Consider the following 17614-nt stretch of genomic DNA (forward strand, 5'->3'; position numbering starts at 1 on the left):
CCTTCACTGTATATATATATATATATATATATATATATATATATATATATATATATATACACAGTGAAGGAAATAAGTATTTGATCCCATGCTGATTTTGTAAGTCTCGCATTTGCAGAGCCCCAGAGGTATCAAAGCAATGGAAACCCACCAGAAGTGACCCCATTTTGGAAACTACACCCCTCAAGGAATTCATTTATGGGTGTTGTGACCATTTAGACCCCATAGTTTCTTCACAGAACTAATTTGAATTGGGCTGGGAATTAAAAAAAATAATATTTTTTCCAATAATATGTCGTTTTAGTTCAAAAATTCTTATTTTCACAAGAAATAAAATACTACATTTTGTTGCCCAATTTGTCCTGAGTGCGGCAATACCCCATTTGTGATGATAAACTGCTGTTTGGGCCCATGGGAGGGCTCAGAAGGAAAGGAGCGCTATGTGTTTGTTGGAGTACAGATTTTGCTGGTTTGGTTTTCGGGTGCCATGTCGCATTTGCAGAGCCCCAGAGGTATCAAAGCAATGGAAACCCACCAGAATTGACCCCATTTTGGAAACTACACCCCTCAAGGAATTCATTTATGGGTGTTGTGACCATTTTGACCCCATAGTTTTTTCACAGAACTTATTTGAATTGGGCTTGGAATTAAAACAAAATTATTTTTTTCCAATAATATGTAGTTTTGGCTGAAAATTTCTTATTTTCACAAGAAATAAAATACCCCATTCTGTCGCGCAATTTGTCCTGAGTGCAGCAATACCCCATTTGCGGTGATAAACTGCCGTTTGGGCCCATGGGAGGGCTCAGAACGAAAGGACCACCATTTGGCCTACTGGGGATTTTCTCGTGCAAAGTCATGTGTGCAGAAGCCCCAGTACAGTTGAAACCCGCAAGAAGTGACCCCGTTTTAAAAACTACACCCTTAAGGCATTCATCTAGAGGTGTAGTGAGCATTTTGACCGGAGAGATACACCCCATAAACTGTAATGTGTGTTCTCCCGGGTATGGCAATACCCTCAATGTGGCTGTTATCAGCTGCTTGGGCACACATCAGGGCTCAGAAGGGAAAGATAAGGGGGGATAAGCTGTGCGGAGTACATCAGGGTAAGTAGAATTGGGGTAAATTATAAAACAAGGGATGTATGATAAATTTTAAAACACTCTTTCATACAGAGCTCTGGTTTTTCGGGACACGTGTCACATTGATATATTGTGTCATCCCTTATCGCCCTCTTATAGCAGACTTTGCACCTCTTTTGACTTTTTCCCATCTTGCCAGTTTGGGGAACTTCTCCTGGAAAGTGTTGCCCTGGTACGATGCGTGTGTCCTCGCTTCCAGAAGTACTGGGTGCCCCCCCGTTCCTGGTCCCTAAAGATTAGGTTCTTGATAATCACCTCTTGAAATTCCAGGAAAGTTCCCCTCTGGCCTGTACATCGACGTAGCACGTACACATTGTACAATGCCATCTGTATGATGTGCCCGGCCAGCTTCTTATACCACACCGCATGGCGCTGTAGGGCTTCAGGACTTGATCTGACAAGTCCACCCCTCCCATGTACCTATTGTAGTCCAGGATGCAGTCTGGTTTAGGGGTCTCTGTACTGGTACCTCGTACAGGTACATGGGTACTGGTGTGACATCTCTCTTGTCCTTGTACTTGACACACAATATGTTGCTGCTAGAATGTGCCCTGCGCTCACCCTTCTTGTTTGCCCTGCAGAGTCTTGGGGAGGCCTCTCTTCTAGCAGTGCCGCATGCCACAGGACTGGAAGCGAGGCAGTTGAAGAGTGGGACGCCGGTATAAAAATTATCCAGGTAGAGGTGGTAACCCTGGTCCAGCAGTGGGTGCACCAAATCCCACACAATTTTTGCATTAACTCCCAGTAAGGGGGGGCATTCTGGGGGCTGAGCACTGGTGTCCTTCCCTTCATATATCCTAAACCTGTAGGTATACCCTGATGCACTCTCGCACAGCTCATACATCTTCACGCCATACCTTGCCTTCTTACCCGGCAGGTACTCGCGGAATTGAACCCTCCCTTTAAAATCCACCAAGGACTCATCAATAGAAATACACTTCTTGGGGGTGTATGCTTGGGAAAACCAGGCACTGAAACGGTCTAATAGGGGTCTCCGTTTATACAAACGGTCAAAACTGGGGTCATCTCGGGGTGGGCACGGCTCATTATCAGTATGATGTAAGAAGCCAAGTATTGCCTGATTTTTTATTTTTTTTTAGGTTCGTGTTCAGTTCTGAAGTTGCTTTGATGGACCTATATATTAGAAACCCCTATCAAACACCCCATTTTAGAAACTAGACCCCTCAAAGTATTCACAACAGCATTTAGAAAGTTTATGAACCCTTTAGGTGTTTCACAGGAATTTAGAGCAAAGTAGAGGTGAAATTAAAAAAAACATTTTTGTCAGAAAATCCTTTTTATACCATTTTTTTTATAACAAAAAAGGTTTTACCAGAGAAACGCAACTTAATACTTATTGCCCAGATTCTGCAGTTTAGAGAAATATCCCACATGTAGCCCTCGGGCGGTAATGGACTGAAGCATCGGCCTCCGAAGCAAAGGAGCACCCAGTGGATTTTGAGGCCTCCTTTTTATTAGGCACCATGTCCGGTTTGAAGAAGTCTTGTGGTGCCAAAACAGTGGAAAACCCCCAAAAGTGACCCCATTTTGAAAACTAGACCCCTTGAGGAATCCATTGTAGTTTTCTTGGGGTGCATGCGACTTTTTGATCAGTTTTTATTCTATTTTTAGGTGGCGTGGTGACTAAAAAACAGCAATTCTGCTATTGTTTTTTTAATCTATTTTTTTACAGCGTTCACCGTGCGCTATAAATGACATATTCACTTTATTCTGCGGGGCGATACGATTACGGCGATACCAGATGTTTATAGTTTTTTTTTATGTCTTATGGCGTTTGCACAATAAAATACGTTTTGTAAACAATCATTCACTTTTTGTGTTACCTTATTCTAAGAGCCATAACGGTTTTATTTTTCCATCAATAAAGCCGTGCGAGGGCTTATTTTTTGCGTAACGAACTGTAGTTTCGATCAGTACCATTTTTAGGTACATGCGACTTTTTGATCTCTTTTTATTCAATTTTTTGGGAGGTGAAGTGACCAAACAATTGTGGTACGGTTTATTATTATTTTCTTTTACGGCGTTCACCGTGCGGGATAAATAACGAAATAATTTTGTAGTTCAGGCCGTTACGGACGCGGCGATGCCAATTATGTACAGTTTATTTGTTTGTTTATATATTTTTATTAATAATAAAGGACTGATAAGGGAAAAGGGGGGATTTTTACTTTTAATACTTTTAAAACTTTTATTTTCTTATTTTTACACATCTTTTTTTAACTTTTTTTTAACTTTATTACTTTGTCCCATTAGGGGACTTGAGGGCAGGAGGCCCTGATCGCTATTCTAATACACTGCACTACATGCGTAGTGCAGTGTATTAGAACTGTCAGCTACTCACTGACAGCAAGCATAGTGGGTCCTGACTTCGTCAGGACCCACTAGGCTTCCGTCGATGGCAGAGCCGGACGCCATTGTTTGGTGTCCGGTTGCCATAGCCACCATCGCCAGCCGCTATCGCGTAGCAGGCTGGCGATTGTAGCTTAACCCCTAAAAAGCCGTGATCACTATTGAACACGGCTTTTAAGGGGTTAATCAGCGGGGACACAGCGATCGGTCCCCGCTGTAGGAGCTGTGACAGCTGCTGTACGAGACAGCTGTCACAGCTCCTGCATGTGTCGGGAGGACGGCCGAAATGGCCGTTATTCCCGCGACGTAATAATCCGTCGCTGAGCGCTAACGATACAGTTAGCGCGACGGATTATTACGTCGCTGAGCGCGAAGGGGTTAAGATTTCGAGGCTGTCGCTTGGCAACTCGGATCTTCAGCTCCCTCCATAAGTTTTCGATGGGATTAAGGTCTGAAAACTGGCTAGGCCACTCCATGACCTTAATGTGCTTCTTTTTGAGCCACTCCTTTGTTGCCTTGGCTGTATGTTTCGGGTCATTGTCGTGCTGGAAGACCCAGCCACGAGCCATTTTTAATGTCCTGGTGGAGGGAAGGAGGTTGTCACTCAGGATTTGACGGTACATGGCTCCATCCATTCTCCCATTGATGCGGTGAAGTAGCCCTGTGCCCTTAGCAGAGAAACACCACCAAAACATAATGTTTCCACCTCCATGCTTGACAGTGGGGACGGTGTTCTTTGGGTCATAGGTAGCATTTCTCTTCCCCCAAACACGGCGAGTTGAATTAATGCCAAAGAGCTCAATTTTTATCTGACCACAGCACCTTCTCCCAATCACTACCAGAATCATCCAGATGTTCATTTGCAAACTTCAGACGGGCCTGTACATGTGCCTTCTTGAGCAGGGGGACCTTGCGGGCACTGCAGGATTTTATTTCATTACAGCGTAATGTGTTACCAATGGTTTTCTTGGTGACTGTGGTCCCAGCTGCCTTGAGATCATTAACAAGTTCGCCCCCCCGTGTAGTTTTCGGCTGAGCTCTCACCTTCCTCAGGATCAAGGATACCTCACGAGTTGAGATTTTGCATGGAGCCCCAGATCGATGTCGATTGACAGTCATTTTGTATGTCTTCCATTTTCTTACTATTGCACCAACAGTTGTCTCCTTCTCACCCAGCGTCTTACTTATGGTTTTGTAGCCCATTCCAGCCTTGTGCAGGTCTATGATCTTGTCCCTGACATCCTTAGAAAGCTCTTTGGTCTTGCCCATGTTGTAGAGGTTAGAGTCAGACTGATTAATTGAGTCTGTGGACAGGAGTATTTTATACAGGTGACCATTTAAGACAGCTGTCTTTAATGCAGGCACCAAGTTGATTTGGAGGGTGTAACTGGTCTGTAGGAGGCTGAACTCTTAATGGTTGGTAGGGGATCAAATACTTATTTCTCTGTGCACAATGCAAATAAATATATATAATTTTGACTATGTGATTTTCTGTTTTTTTTTTAAAAATATAATCTATCTCTCACTGGTAAAATTAACCTAGCCAAAATATTCTAGACTGTTCATGACTTTGACAGTGGGCAAACGTACAAAATCAGCAAGGGATCAAATACTTATTTCCTTCACTGTGTATATATATATATATATATATATATATATATACAGCATTGCAGACCTTTGGCATTATAGCTGTTAATTTGCTGAGGTAATCAGGAGAAATTCCCCCCATGCTTCCAGAAGCCCCTCCCACAAGTTGGATTGGCTTGATGGGCACTTCTTGCGTACCATACGGTCAAGCTGCTCCCACAACAGCTCTATGGGGTTGAGATCTGGTGACTGCGCTGGCCACTCCATTACAGATAGCAGCTGCCTGCTTCTTCCCTAAATAGTTCTTGCATAATTTGAGGTGTGCTTTGGGTCATTGTCCTGTTGTAGGATGAAATTGGCTCCAATCAAGCGCTGTCCAAAGGGTATGGCATGGCGTTGCAAAATGGAGTGATAGCCTTCCTTATTCAAAATCCCTTTTACCTTGTACAAATTTCCCACTTTACCAGCACCAAAGCAACCCCAGACCATCACATGACCTCCACCATGCTTGACTGATGGCGTCAGGCACTCTTCCAGCATCTTTTCAGTTGCTCTGCGTCTCACAAGTGTTCTTCTGTGTGATCCAAACACCTCAAACTTCGATTCGTCTGTCCATAACACTTTTTTCCAATCATCCTCTGTCCAATGTCTGTGTGCTTTTGCCCATATTAATCTTTTCCTTTTATTAGCCAGTTTCAGATATGGCTTTTTCTTTGCCACTCTGCCCTGAAGGCCAGCATCCCGGAGTCGCCTCTTCACTGTAGACGTTGACACTGGCGTTTTGCGGGTACTATTTAATGAAGCTGCCAGTTGAGGACCTGTGAGGCGTCTATTTCTCAAATTAGAGACTCTAATGTACTTGTCTTGTTGCTCATTTGTGCAGCGGGGCCTCCCACTTCTCTTTCTACTCTGGTTAGAGCCTGTGTGTGCTGTCCTCTGAAGGGAGTAGTACACACCGTTGTAGGAAATCTTCAGTTTCTTGGCAATTTCTCGCATGGAATAGCCTTCATTTCTAAGAACAAGAATAGACTGTCGAGTTTCACATGAAAGCTCTCTTTTTGTAGCCATTTTGAGAGTTTAATCGAACCCACAAATGTAATGCTCCAGATTCTCAACTAGCTCAAAGGAAGGTCAGTTTTATAGCTCCTCTAAACAGCAAAACTGTTTACAGCGGTGCTAACATAATTGCACAAGGGCTTTCAAGTGTTTTCTAGTCATCCATTAGCCTTCTAACACAGTTAGCAAACACAATGTACCATTAGAACACTGGAGTGATGGTTGCTGGAAATGGGCCTCTATACACCTACGTAGATATTGCATTAAAAACCAGACGTTTGCAGCTAGAATAGTCATTTAGCACATTAACAATGTATAGAGTGTATTTCTGATTAATTTAATGTTATCTTCATTTAAAAAACTGTGCTTATCTTGCAAAAATAAGAACATTTCTAAGTGACCCTAAACTTTAGAACGGTAGTATATATATATATATATATATATATATATATATATATATATATATATATATATACATAGTAAATACTCTTTAATACTGCACCTTATGGTCTGAAGATCCTAATATTCGGGACCATGTCATATCTGCTGGCAACCCCGCACTTGGCTATTCAATAATGAGTTTTCGGCAGTCAATTGTGGCTCCACTGCATCTCCTTAAGTTTACAATAAAGTAAAGCGCCGGAGCTGGAGCTAACACATACACACATGCACTTGTATAAGAAACTTCTTTATGATCTTCATGAACCTTCATGAAAGCAGTAAGCACATACACAGTGCATTCAGAAAGTCTTCAGACCCTTTCACTTTTTTCACATTTTGATATGTTGAGGCCTTGTGCTAAAATAAATAAATATTCAAAATTCAAGTTTTTCCCTATTCTTTTACACTCATTACCCCATAATGACAAATTAAAAACAGAATTTTAGACATTTTTGCAAATTTATTAAAAATTAAAAACTAAAATATCACATGGACATAAGTATTCAGACCCTTTGCTATGACACTTGAAATTCAGCCTCCCATTTCTCTAGATCATCTTTGAAATGTTTCTACACCTTGATTGGAGTCCACCTGTGGTAAATTAATTTGATTGGACATGATTTGGGAAGACGCACCCCTGTCTATATAAGGTATCACTGCTGACCATGCAGATCAGACCAAAAACCAAGCAATGAGGAGGATGGAACTGCCTGTAGAGCTCAGAGAAAGGATTGTGTGGAGGCACAGGTCAGGAGAAGGATACAAAAAAAATTCTGCTGCACTAAAAGTTCTCAAGAGCACAAAGGCCTCCATAATTCTTAAATGGAAGAAGTTTGGAACAACCAGGACTCTTCCTAGGCTGGTTGCCCCACCAAACTAAGTCATTGGGGGAGAGGGTCCTTGGTAAGAGGGGTGACCAAGAACCCAATGGTCACTCTGTCTGAGCTCCAAAGATCCTGTGACCAGATGGGAGAAACTTCCAGAAGATCATTACTGCAGGACTCCACCAATCTGGTCTTTATGGCAGAGTGGCCTGAAAGACGCCTCTCTACTGTAAAAGACACATGAAAGACCGCCTGGAGTTTGCAAAAAAGCACCTTAAATGGAACCTGTCACCAGCATTTCTCCTATTAAACCAGCAATACCTGCTGGTAGAGGGGGAAAAATCATTTCTATATAACCTATAATTGTCTTCTTAGCCGGCTCTCTAGCCTTAGTATTCCGTTTTTAGTGTTCCCGCACCGTATGCTGATGAGCAGAAAAGAGTCAAATCTTCGTTTGAAAAGAGTCATATCTTCGTTCCTCAAGTCTTTCCGAGTTTACCCCACCTCTGTACTTTTGATTGACAGCTCCTCGCCTTCCCCCAGCACACAAAATCCAGCGCTTGTGCATTGATGTCCTCTTCTGGTGTGTGCGCACAATGGGACACCAGATTATTACGCTAAAAAGCGTGAAATGTTCGTAGACCATTATTTACAGTCAGAGGAGGAGTTTAGGAGAGAGGATAACGGCAATGAACTTTTGAAAGCAGCGGCCAGTGAGGGATAAGTAAAGTTCAATAACTGAAATGCTGGTGACAGGTTCCCTTTAAGGACTCTCAGACTGTGAGAAACAAGATTTCTATGCTCGGATGAAACTAAGATTGCATTTTTTTGGCTCAATTTTAAGTGTGACGTCTGGAGGAGACCAGGCACTGCTCATCACCTGCGCAATACTATCCCTACAGTGAAGCATGGTGGTGGTGGCAGCATCATGCTGAGGGGATGTTTTTCAGCGATTGGGACAGGGAGACTGGTCAGGGTTGAGGGAAAGATGAATGGAGCAAAGTACAGAGATATTCCTATTGAAAACCTGATCTAGAGTGCTTTAGATCACAGGAGTGGCTTAGGGACAACTCTGTGAATGCCCTTGAGTGGCCCAGCCAGACCCCTGACTTGAACCTAATCAAACATCTCTGGAGATACCTGAAAATGTCTGTCCACCGACGGTCCCCATCCAAACTGACAGAGCTTGAGAGGATCTGCGGAGAAGAATGGCAGAAAATCCACAAATCCAAGTGTGCAAACCTTGTGGCATCATACCCAAGAAGACTGGAGGCTGTTATCGCTGTCAAAGGTACTTCAACTAAGTACTCAGTAAAGGGTCTGAATACTTATGTCAACGCAATATTTTAGTTTTACCTTTTCAATAAATTAGCTAAAATTACTAACATTCTGTTTTCACTTCATCATTGGGGTATTGAGTGCAGAATGATGTGGAAAAACATGAACTTTTTTTATTTTAGCACAAGGCATCAACATAACAAAATGTGAAAAAAGTGAAAGGGTCTGAACACTTTCCGAATGCATTTGTATATGTGTGTGTTTCTATATGTATGTATATTTTTATGGGTTCTATGAAGTTTTTAACTTTCTGAGATTCACAGGTTTTTTGTAAAAACCTAAATTTTTTAGTAGTCAGTAGAGTTATAATTTTTTTTAATCTAGCTTCAAGTTAATGCCAAGGGCAATTTGTCATTGGCTATAAATTTAAATAGATGTTCTCAAACTTACTGATCGACTTTCAGAAAAGTTTAAGAAAATGTATTTTAAAGTGTATATCAAAAGTCTGTGCTGAGTCTGTGGATTATTTTGAACTTGACAGTGAACATGTTGTAAATGCCTGGAAGACTTTAAGCCCTTTAATTATATATACGAGAGGCATTGTTTCTAAGGCATGCTCACAGTGATGCATCTGCAAAGTAATAATCTTATTGTGGAAGTCTCGAGGTTTTTGATCTTCTGTAAAATGCATAGACAAGAAGATAGCAGATGCCAAAACAAAGTTTTCCATCCATTTCAAAAGTAGAGATCTAGTTGTTTTGACAGCAAAGGTTTTTGTTGCTCTTGTTAGATAGGTGGAATAATACATGAAAAATTGCCTCCCAAACTCAACAAATAAATATTTGAATCAAGGTTTCCACTTGTAGTTTAGTTGAATAGTTGAGTATAATGTGCTTTTCAAATAAGAGGTACAAAATCTACAAGTCTAGTTTCGAAAATTACTTGGGGTTGTCTCTTCTAACAGTATGCAGCTTTTTTTGAGTGAAACGCGTTGTCTGGTTTAGATAACCCACTTTCCAATACCTATTGTAATTTTCTGAATGGACAGAGGTGAGACCCTCATTTACCAGCCGTATCGGAGAGCAGATGCAATGAGTATTCGTCTCTGAAGAATCTGATTCTTTAAAGGGTAACTAAACATTCAACAAACTTCTGACATGTCATAGTGACAAGTCAGAATGTTTGATTGGTGGGGGCCAAGCACTGATACCCCCTCCAATCGCTAAAACGAAGAGGGAGAAGCGATCGTTTGATTGCTGAGCCGCTTAGTTTCTGTTCGGCTTTTTCCGTAGAGGCAATGTAGTGGTGTACGGGCTCATAGACTTTCTATTGAGTCCGTACACCGCTACATCGATTTCCGTAAAAAGACGAACAGAAACTAAGCGGCTGAGAGAACACACGAGCGCGTCTGCTGCTTCATTTAAGCGATTGCTGGGGGTCTCAGCGCTCGGACCTCCACCAATAAAAACTTCTGACATGTCACTATGACATGCCAAAAGTTTGTTGAACGTTTATTAATGCATTACATGGGCAGTCCATTGATTAAAATGTGAACCATGTAATGCTGCATTTCTCCTGTGGTGGCACTGCAGGGAATTGAACACTTGCTGACAAGTTCCTCCATAGATTACTGCTGATCACTGGGGGTCCCTTGCAGCATCCGTACAATGTGATCAGCTTATTGTTGGGAGACCCTTTTAATAAAAGAGTATTATCCAAAGTAGAAAAGCCTATTAATGAACTGTCTTCATGGTTTGTCCAGGCTATGTTATTTTATTGTCTTCATTAGACCACATATGACCAGAACAAACCTATGATACTCTGTACTTAATGGTGGACATAGAGTAGTCCCAGCTCTTGAAAAATTTACTTATGCCCAGAAGGGATAATAGAATAATAGGAAGACGATGATGACCAGCCTTAAGAAACAAACATTTTTGGGTCTTGCTACTTAATGACAATCATGAATATGTAATTGAGAAGCAAGACCCTAAAAGAAGATAGGACTATCTGGAGAAACACTATTCATAGATTTGGTGTCATCAGAAAATGGTTATACATTGAATTTGAAGCTGGATGTATACATTTATTTTTATAAAAAATATTCTGATTCTCAAATACAGTATAAAATGGATTGTAGGGTCAGTGGTAAATGAAAAGTATAAAGAAACTTTAAGACAGTTTGGAACCTTTGTAGAACTTCACTTTTTCTTGAATGTCTAGTGTAATGACGGGGTAGGGAGACAAACAGGTGAGCCCTAATCTACCCGCCACTCAGTCCCTGCCTACTTGCACGGCCCGTCCTAGGCGACGGCGTACAACTGGGCGACGGTCCCTACGCTCAATACATGCACGAGAGACAAACAGACAAGGGTACACAGAAGCTATGGGAAATGGGGCAGTTGCCCACGGCAACACCGTGAGCAACAAGAGTAGTGAACGAGCCGAGTCAAACCAGGAGTGTACGAGGTACCAAGCGCAGAGCAGGAGAGTTGTCAGTAAAGCCAGGGTCAATTTGAAGCAGAGGACAATAGAACAAGCAGGAGCAGCAGAGCCAGGAAACAGAACTGAATCACAGGCAAAGGAGGAGCAGGAAATGAAGGTATAAATAGACAGAGGGCGGGAGCTAGCTCCCTCTGGCCAGGCCGTGATAGGTTCTCCCACTCCTCAGCCTCCCAGCCTGAGTGGTAACAGATCGAGTCACTCTAACAGACCTAGGCACAGATGCAGGCTGATTAACCACGGGCGTCGACAAAGAAGCTGTGTCAGGCAAATCCATTACATCTAGATCAGGCATTTCATTGGTCACAAGCCTGCTGGACAATGTGAATGCTACATGCTTGACGTATGTGAGAACAGGAGATGGCAATAAGTAGAACATGTCAGGGTTTTCCTTTGCCCTACGATAATAACCGTTACCATTAGTGCCAATGTGCATGAGTTTTCGGGACGTCAGTGATTGCAATGCACCATTTCCCTGTTAAAACCCAGTTCTAAGTAAAAAAAAAAAAAAAGAAAACTTCAGCTTTTTTGCCTTATTATTTTGTTAGATGTTTTACACCTATGGACTCCAACAAATGAAAATGAGTTATAGGGATTTTCTCGAGAAGAGAACCTTTTTCCATGTGCCATATTAAAGCATATGGATATTCTAAAAGAAGGTCTTCAACTTCTGACCCAACTCAATTGTTCATCAGGGCTGGCATCAATTTTTAAAAAGGGATGCCGTGGTGAGACATTCTAACATTATCACTGATCCGATCCAAAAGTATGGTATAAACTGCAAACAGTGATATATTTGACATTCTCTTAGGTTATACTGTATCTATTCCTCTTCTCAAAACATTTCAGATTTGTGTCGGTCTTTAGCAAATTCTAGAATAATTTCAGCAATCCATCATGTGTACATATCATAGCTTGAAATATTTGAACTTTTGTCCACGTTGCTAAGCAATTTATTATGTAACCCAGGCAGCCAAAGGACGGTTTTCAATCTGTTTGGCATTAGTGCTAAAGGTTATTCTGACAAACAAATGTAAATACCTGCGTGGTTTTGGACATGAGATACATCCAAATGAATAGCAAAATGTTTATTTCGCTATATGGATTGGAGCAGTTTACTATTCGTTTTGGTTAATGAATTGAGAGTTCCTTTCTTTCTGAAAATCTACTGATTCTCTCCTTGAAAGGTGGCCACAGATTTCCCCTAGTTCCAATAAATGATCAAGTAGAAATTCATTGAAACCTTTTTTTTTCACCAATTAGCACAATATTACAAAGCTGCAGACAGGAAAATGATGCAAAAGAAGATTTGGAACCAAAATTCCTGAAAGAAATGTCTCCTTGTCTTCAACCTTCATACAACATATATAATTGTATTTTGCCATTTACCAAGCAAAAGTAATAGGTATACCCGAAATCTAGAGGGGCTCATGTAAAATGTCTGAATGTGCTCTCAAAGAGAGTGGCACAGACCACACCAAAATGGAAAAAGCCAACACTTCAGATTATTCAGACCATTTATTGTCGCTAGGAAGTGACAACATGTGTGTGTATAGGTTCCCATGATGCCAACTGCAACTATGGATAAAGATAAAGGGTATTTCTCCATTAAAACCCTTCTAGAAAATGGGGACAATAATAGTGCCAATAGTGCCATACACACCATAGAGACAGATCATGTGACTGCTATGGGGGCATTGGACAGAGGGGGCAGAGGCCTGGTTGGTTCTATCCCTTTCACTACTGGGTGGCAAGAACCTTTCTCCATAGGAACTGCAATGTCAGCAACCAAAGGGTTAGGGAATTGACCCAAGGGTCATATAAAAGACGTGAAGTGGGAAACAAGCATCAGACCCTCCCTTCTTGGGTAGAAAATCCTAGCTCCATAATGGGGACCTATTTTCTTTGCTATGACTCCCATCTGTATGTACGGCACTACATAGACTCTATACTGTTAGTAAACGAGATTGTTAGTTTTTGCTATATTTTTGTGATCTTATTCCATTGATTTGAACATTTTCTCATAGGTGGCCTAGAACAATAGCTGGAATGACTGCTCTTCATCCCTGCAAACAGTTTTCTCTCAGTTCATTGCTCGATGCAGTTGGAGATCCAAAAGCCTGGCGTAAGTGTGACAGAGATGGACTGTGGACAGAAGAAGACTATACAGCCTGTCCCTTCTCACATGAAGTTACAAGGGATCTTCATGCCTTGAGCCTGGTAAATATTCCCTTCCAGCCACTGAACATGTGATCATTATTATTTTTCTCTCTAATAGATGCTTTATATTATACAGTATATTTGGATTATTTTTACTATCGAACTTGGAATTTCCGGGGAAAGCCTCATCTGTAGATAGAAAAACACAAACTTTGTGTTTCTAGACTATTCAATAAAATTTATTTGTCAGCAATCAATATAATTCTTTCTAGTGCCTATGCCCTGTTCACACTATGGGAAAATCATATTTGCATTAAAACTGATCAAATTTCTGTATATTCTGCAAATATAGTCATCTCACTGTGGGGCATACTGTATTTACTAAGACTAGAGTTATATCAGACTATCTGTTCCACTGGAGTTATAGGCGACAGATTTATTAAGAGGCAAATTAATAAATCTGTTGCATCTTCCAGTTGGCCGTGTGGCGCAATGACTGTGGCTGTGCACCATCCACCCCCACCCCACCGGACAAAAAATAAAGCATAAACACACTTACCTCACCGCTTCTCTGCTCCCCTCCGGCTCGCTCAGCATGCAGCGGGGTGCCGATTTAATACAGATATTTGCATCTCATTATTTCCTTCGTAAATCCCATACCTGTGATTTCAATACGCTGCCCTATGTACTGGCAGCATAATACAGCTACAGGTCCGTACTCTTATTATCCAAAATTACTCAAAAAAACATTTGTACCGTTTGGGTAATAAAAGCGATGAAATAATTTAGTGGACTCGAAGTTATGAGTCCGCTGCATTCATGAGGGGAGCACTCCCTCCCCCTTCCCTCTCGGCAGTGACAGACCGGCTGATGTGAATATGTGTATATGTGCATCCACAGCAGCCTGTCAGTCACTACGGAGAGGGGCGAGGAGACGCGGGGAGGATTGCTCCACCTATGAATATTGCAAACTCATAACTATGAGTCTTCTGTATTCTTACATCGCTCCTATTACTCAAATACAGACCTGTAGCTGTAATATGCTGCCCCTACATAAGGCAGCATATTTAGCGGACAGAGCCACTTTAATTTCTTATTTTGTAATGGGCCATACAAATCATTCACTTGCGCCCCTGTGGCTAGCTGCTTAAAGACCTATCATTTATAGTACAAATACATTGAAAAATGAGGGAGCCATTCATTGCAACCTGCATAGAGCTAAATCTCACTGTTTAGCTCAAAAGGTGCAAAATTTTGAAACCATAGTTCTATATAGTATGACTTATGGAGAAACCAGGCAAAGGACCAACTATTGTTGAGTTCATCGTCCATGGCGTATGATGCCTGGCCTAGGAAAATTAATTTAAAAAATGTGAATGTGGGTCCCTTCTAAATGCAGATTGTATCTTCATCTTTGGTTTGTTAACCCCTTCGGGACAAAGCCATTTTTTTATTTTTGTTTTTCACTCCTCGCATTCCAAGAGCCATAACATATTTATTTTTCGTCAATAGAGTGGTGTGAGGGCTTATTTTTTGCGGAAGAAGTTGTAGTTTCTTTTGGTACCATTTATAAATCCATATAATGTACTGGGAAACTGCAAAAAAAATACTTTGCAGGCTGAAAATGAAAAAAAAAACTGTGATTCCTCAATAGTTTTTGGGGTTTTGTTTTTACGGCTTTCACCGTGCAGCAAAAATGACAACTTATCTTTATTCTGTGGCTCAATATGATTACGGTGATACCAAATTTATATATATATTTTTATATTTTACAACTTTTATTGATAATAAACTTTTTGTTAAAAAAAATGTTTTGTGTCGCCACATTCTGAGAGCCATAACTTTTTTTTGTTTTTTCACCGATTGAGCGGTGTGCGGGCTTATTTTTTGCGGGACGAGCTGTAGGTTTTATCGGTACCATTTTTTGGTATGTAGAACTTTTTGATCTATTTTTATTACATTTTTTTTTAACGCTAAGTTGACCAAAAACACGGCGTTCACCATGCGCATTAAATATCACTATATTGTAATAGTTCAGACTTTTACGGACGCAGCGATATGATTTTTTGGAACTTTTTTTTATGTTTTACATTACTTTAGGGGGAAAATGGGAAGAGGGGGGTTTTTTGAACTTATAATTTGTTTTTTTCACTACTAAAACTTTTTTTCACACACTTTATTAGCCCCCCTAGGGGACTTGAACCAGCGATTGTTAGATCGCTGGTACAATATACTGCAATACTAACGTATGTCGTAATTTTGACAGGCATCTGTTAAGCCCTGCCATAACAACCATAGTTACCCCCCCAATCTCACTCTGGGGGGGTGATGAGCTGTTGGAGGGGGCCGCCCCCAGCTTTTCAACGCCTCAGATGCTGCGGTCGCGATTGATCGCAGCATTTGAGAGCTTAAACAGCCAGGAGCAGCGCGTTCGCTGCTCCCGTCTGTTAGTCCCGGGTGTTCGCTGTCAAATACAGCTGACTCCCGCAGCATATGGAGTGTGCTCAGTGCGTGAGCGCGATCCAAACATCACCCCCTGCACCCGGACGTAATGGCACGTCAGGGTGCGCGAAGGGGTTAAAGGATAACCTACTAATAGTATTGCTCTACATAAAACCTTGTGCGTCCTGATATTGCTGTATGTGCTGTTTCATTATAAAAATCCTTCACTGATTAAATAGTACAAAGCCTTATGGAACATTTATATTGCATAGATTATTTTTATGTTTAAGGTCAAATAGGTTGTACTTGTAAGGAGATTATAGATTTCCTTTCCAAACAGATTAAAAGCCATACTTTGTAATTATCTACTTCTAGGTGCCTGTAAATGACACCAATGTCCTTGAATATGCTGAACAACTAATGACCTACACCAGGGGAGCCTCCGACTTCACTGATAAGATGGATGTATTGCTTGTGGCCGACATGATGGAAAAGATGATAACCTTTGTGGGACACATCAAACACGTAGGTTTTAAAATTTCAAAGTGCTGCTACTATTGTTAGCAAAGATGTGTGTAAACGTTTTTCCTTGGTTTCCAGGACTGAATAGTATTTAATGAACCTCAAAGGGGTTCATTGATGACCATTCTTTCACCATTCTCATACTAGAAGAATTTGGTGTACTTTAATGTGTAATTTAATTCACTGTGGTCCAGAAATTGCCGCTAGTGTAGCTTTTGCATCGAGATATAAGGCTAGGGCTAAATGGAGACTTTTTGTAGTGCAATGTTTAAATTTTAACTTCTGATGCAGTCTGTATGCAACTCAATTCACGCTTGTGGACTGCAGCTGTTGCTGAACAGTCAAAATGTGAAACTCACACTTCAAAAAGTCTCCATGTAGCCCTACCTAAATTTGCCAGAAATCCTGAGAATCCTGAATTTGTCACTCTATATGGTTGGCAAAATCCTAGTGTGCCCAAGGTTTGCTCTATGTTGTCTTGCTAAGTAGAGTAATGCTGCTTTATGCCATGAAATACAGTGAATGATTTGAATCACAAATTGTATGGTATGAACAGCATTTTCTATGCTGTTGTTAGGGATCTGCCAGGTACTTCATCTAGCTATACTCCTGGGATTAATCAATCCACACCTGAGGCCAGACCTGCTCGACTGACACCATCTCCCACCAACCAGGGTGGCAGGCTCAGGAGTGGGAGAGCCTATCGCGGCCTGGTCTCTCGGAGTTAGCTCCGCCCCCTGCCCTTTATTACCTGCCCTGTGCTCTCCCTCAGTGCTTGTAATTCTTTTGGATTCCTGGCCCCACTGCTGCTTGCTCCAGCCTGCTTCTGCCGTGCTTCTGCCTTGCTGCAGTTCTGCTTGACCTGCTTGCTTGCCCTGGCTTGCTTCTGTCTCCGTGCCTGCTCGGGTGTACTCACTTCGTCCTGGTCCTGACTGTTCGTTCGCCGCCCCGTTTCCTCGTGGCGTTCCGTGGCTACTGCCCCTTCCCTTGCGTGTTCCCTGTTTGTCTTCCTGTGCACTTAGCCAGCGTAGGGACCGCCGCCCAGTTGTACCTCGTCGTCTAGGGCGGGTCGTTGCAAGTAGGCAGGGACAGGGCGGTGGGTAGATTAGGGCTCACTTTCCCTTCACCTCCTTCCTGCCATTACACAATTACAAGCCCTTACCTAGTCTACCATTTCTCCTACGCTGACGCTATCATGGACCCCCTTGAGACCCTGACCCAGCAGATGCAGGGCCTCTCCCTACAGGTCCAGGCCCTGGCCCAAAGGGTCAATCAGGGTGACGCTGCTTT

The 17614-nt window shown here is 41.8% G+C and overlaps 1 protein-coding gene across 1 annotated transcript in view; it reads left to right on the forward strand.

Moving 5' to 3' along the window:
• ADGRA1 (adhesion G protein-coupled receptor A1) overlaps positions 1-17614 on the forward strand; it is a 534808-nt gene that overhangs the window by 163442 nt on the left and 353752 nt on the right. The window contains exons 9-10 of the mRNA XM_075843229.1: positions 13228-13420; positions 16178-16327. Coding sequence (XP_075699344.1) covers positions 13228-13420; positions 16178-16327 — 343 coding nt within the window. The remainder of the gene's footprint in view (positions 1-13227; positions 13421-16177; positions 16328-17614) is intronic.

Source organism: Rhinoderma darwinii, chromosome 11 (assembly GCF_050947455.1).
Source record: "Rhinoderma darwinii isolate aRhiDar2 chromosome 11, aRhiDar2.hap1, whole genome shotgun sequence".
Lineage (NCBI taxonomy): Eukaryota > Metazoa > Chordata > Amphibia > Anura > Rhinodermatidae > Rhinoderma > Rhinoderma darwinii.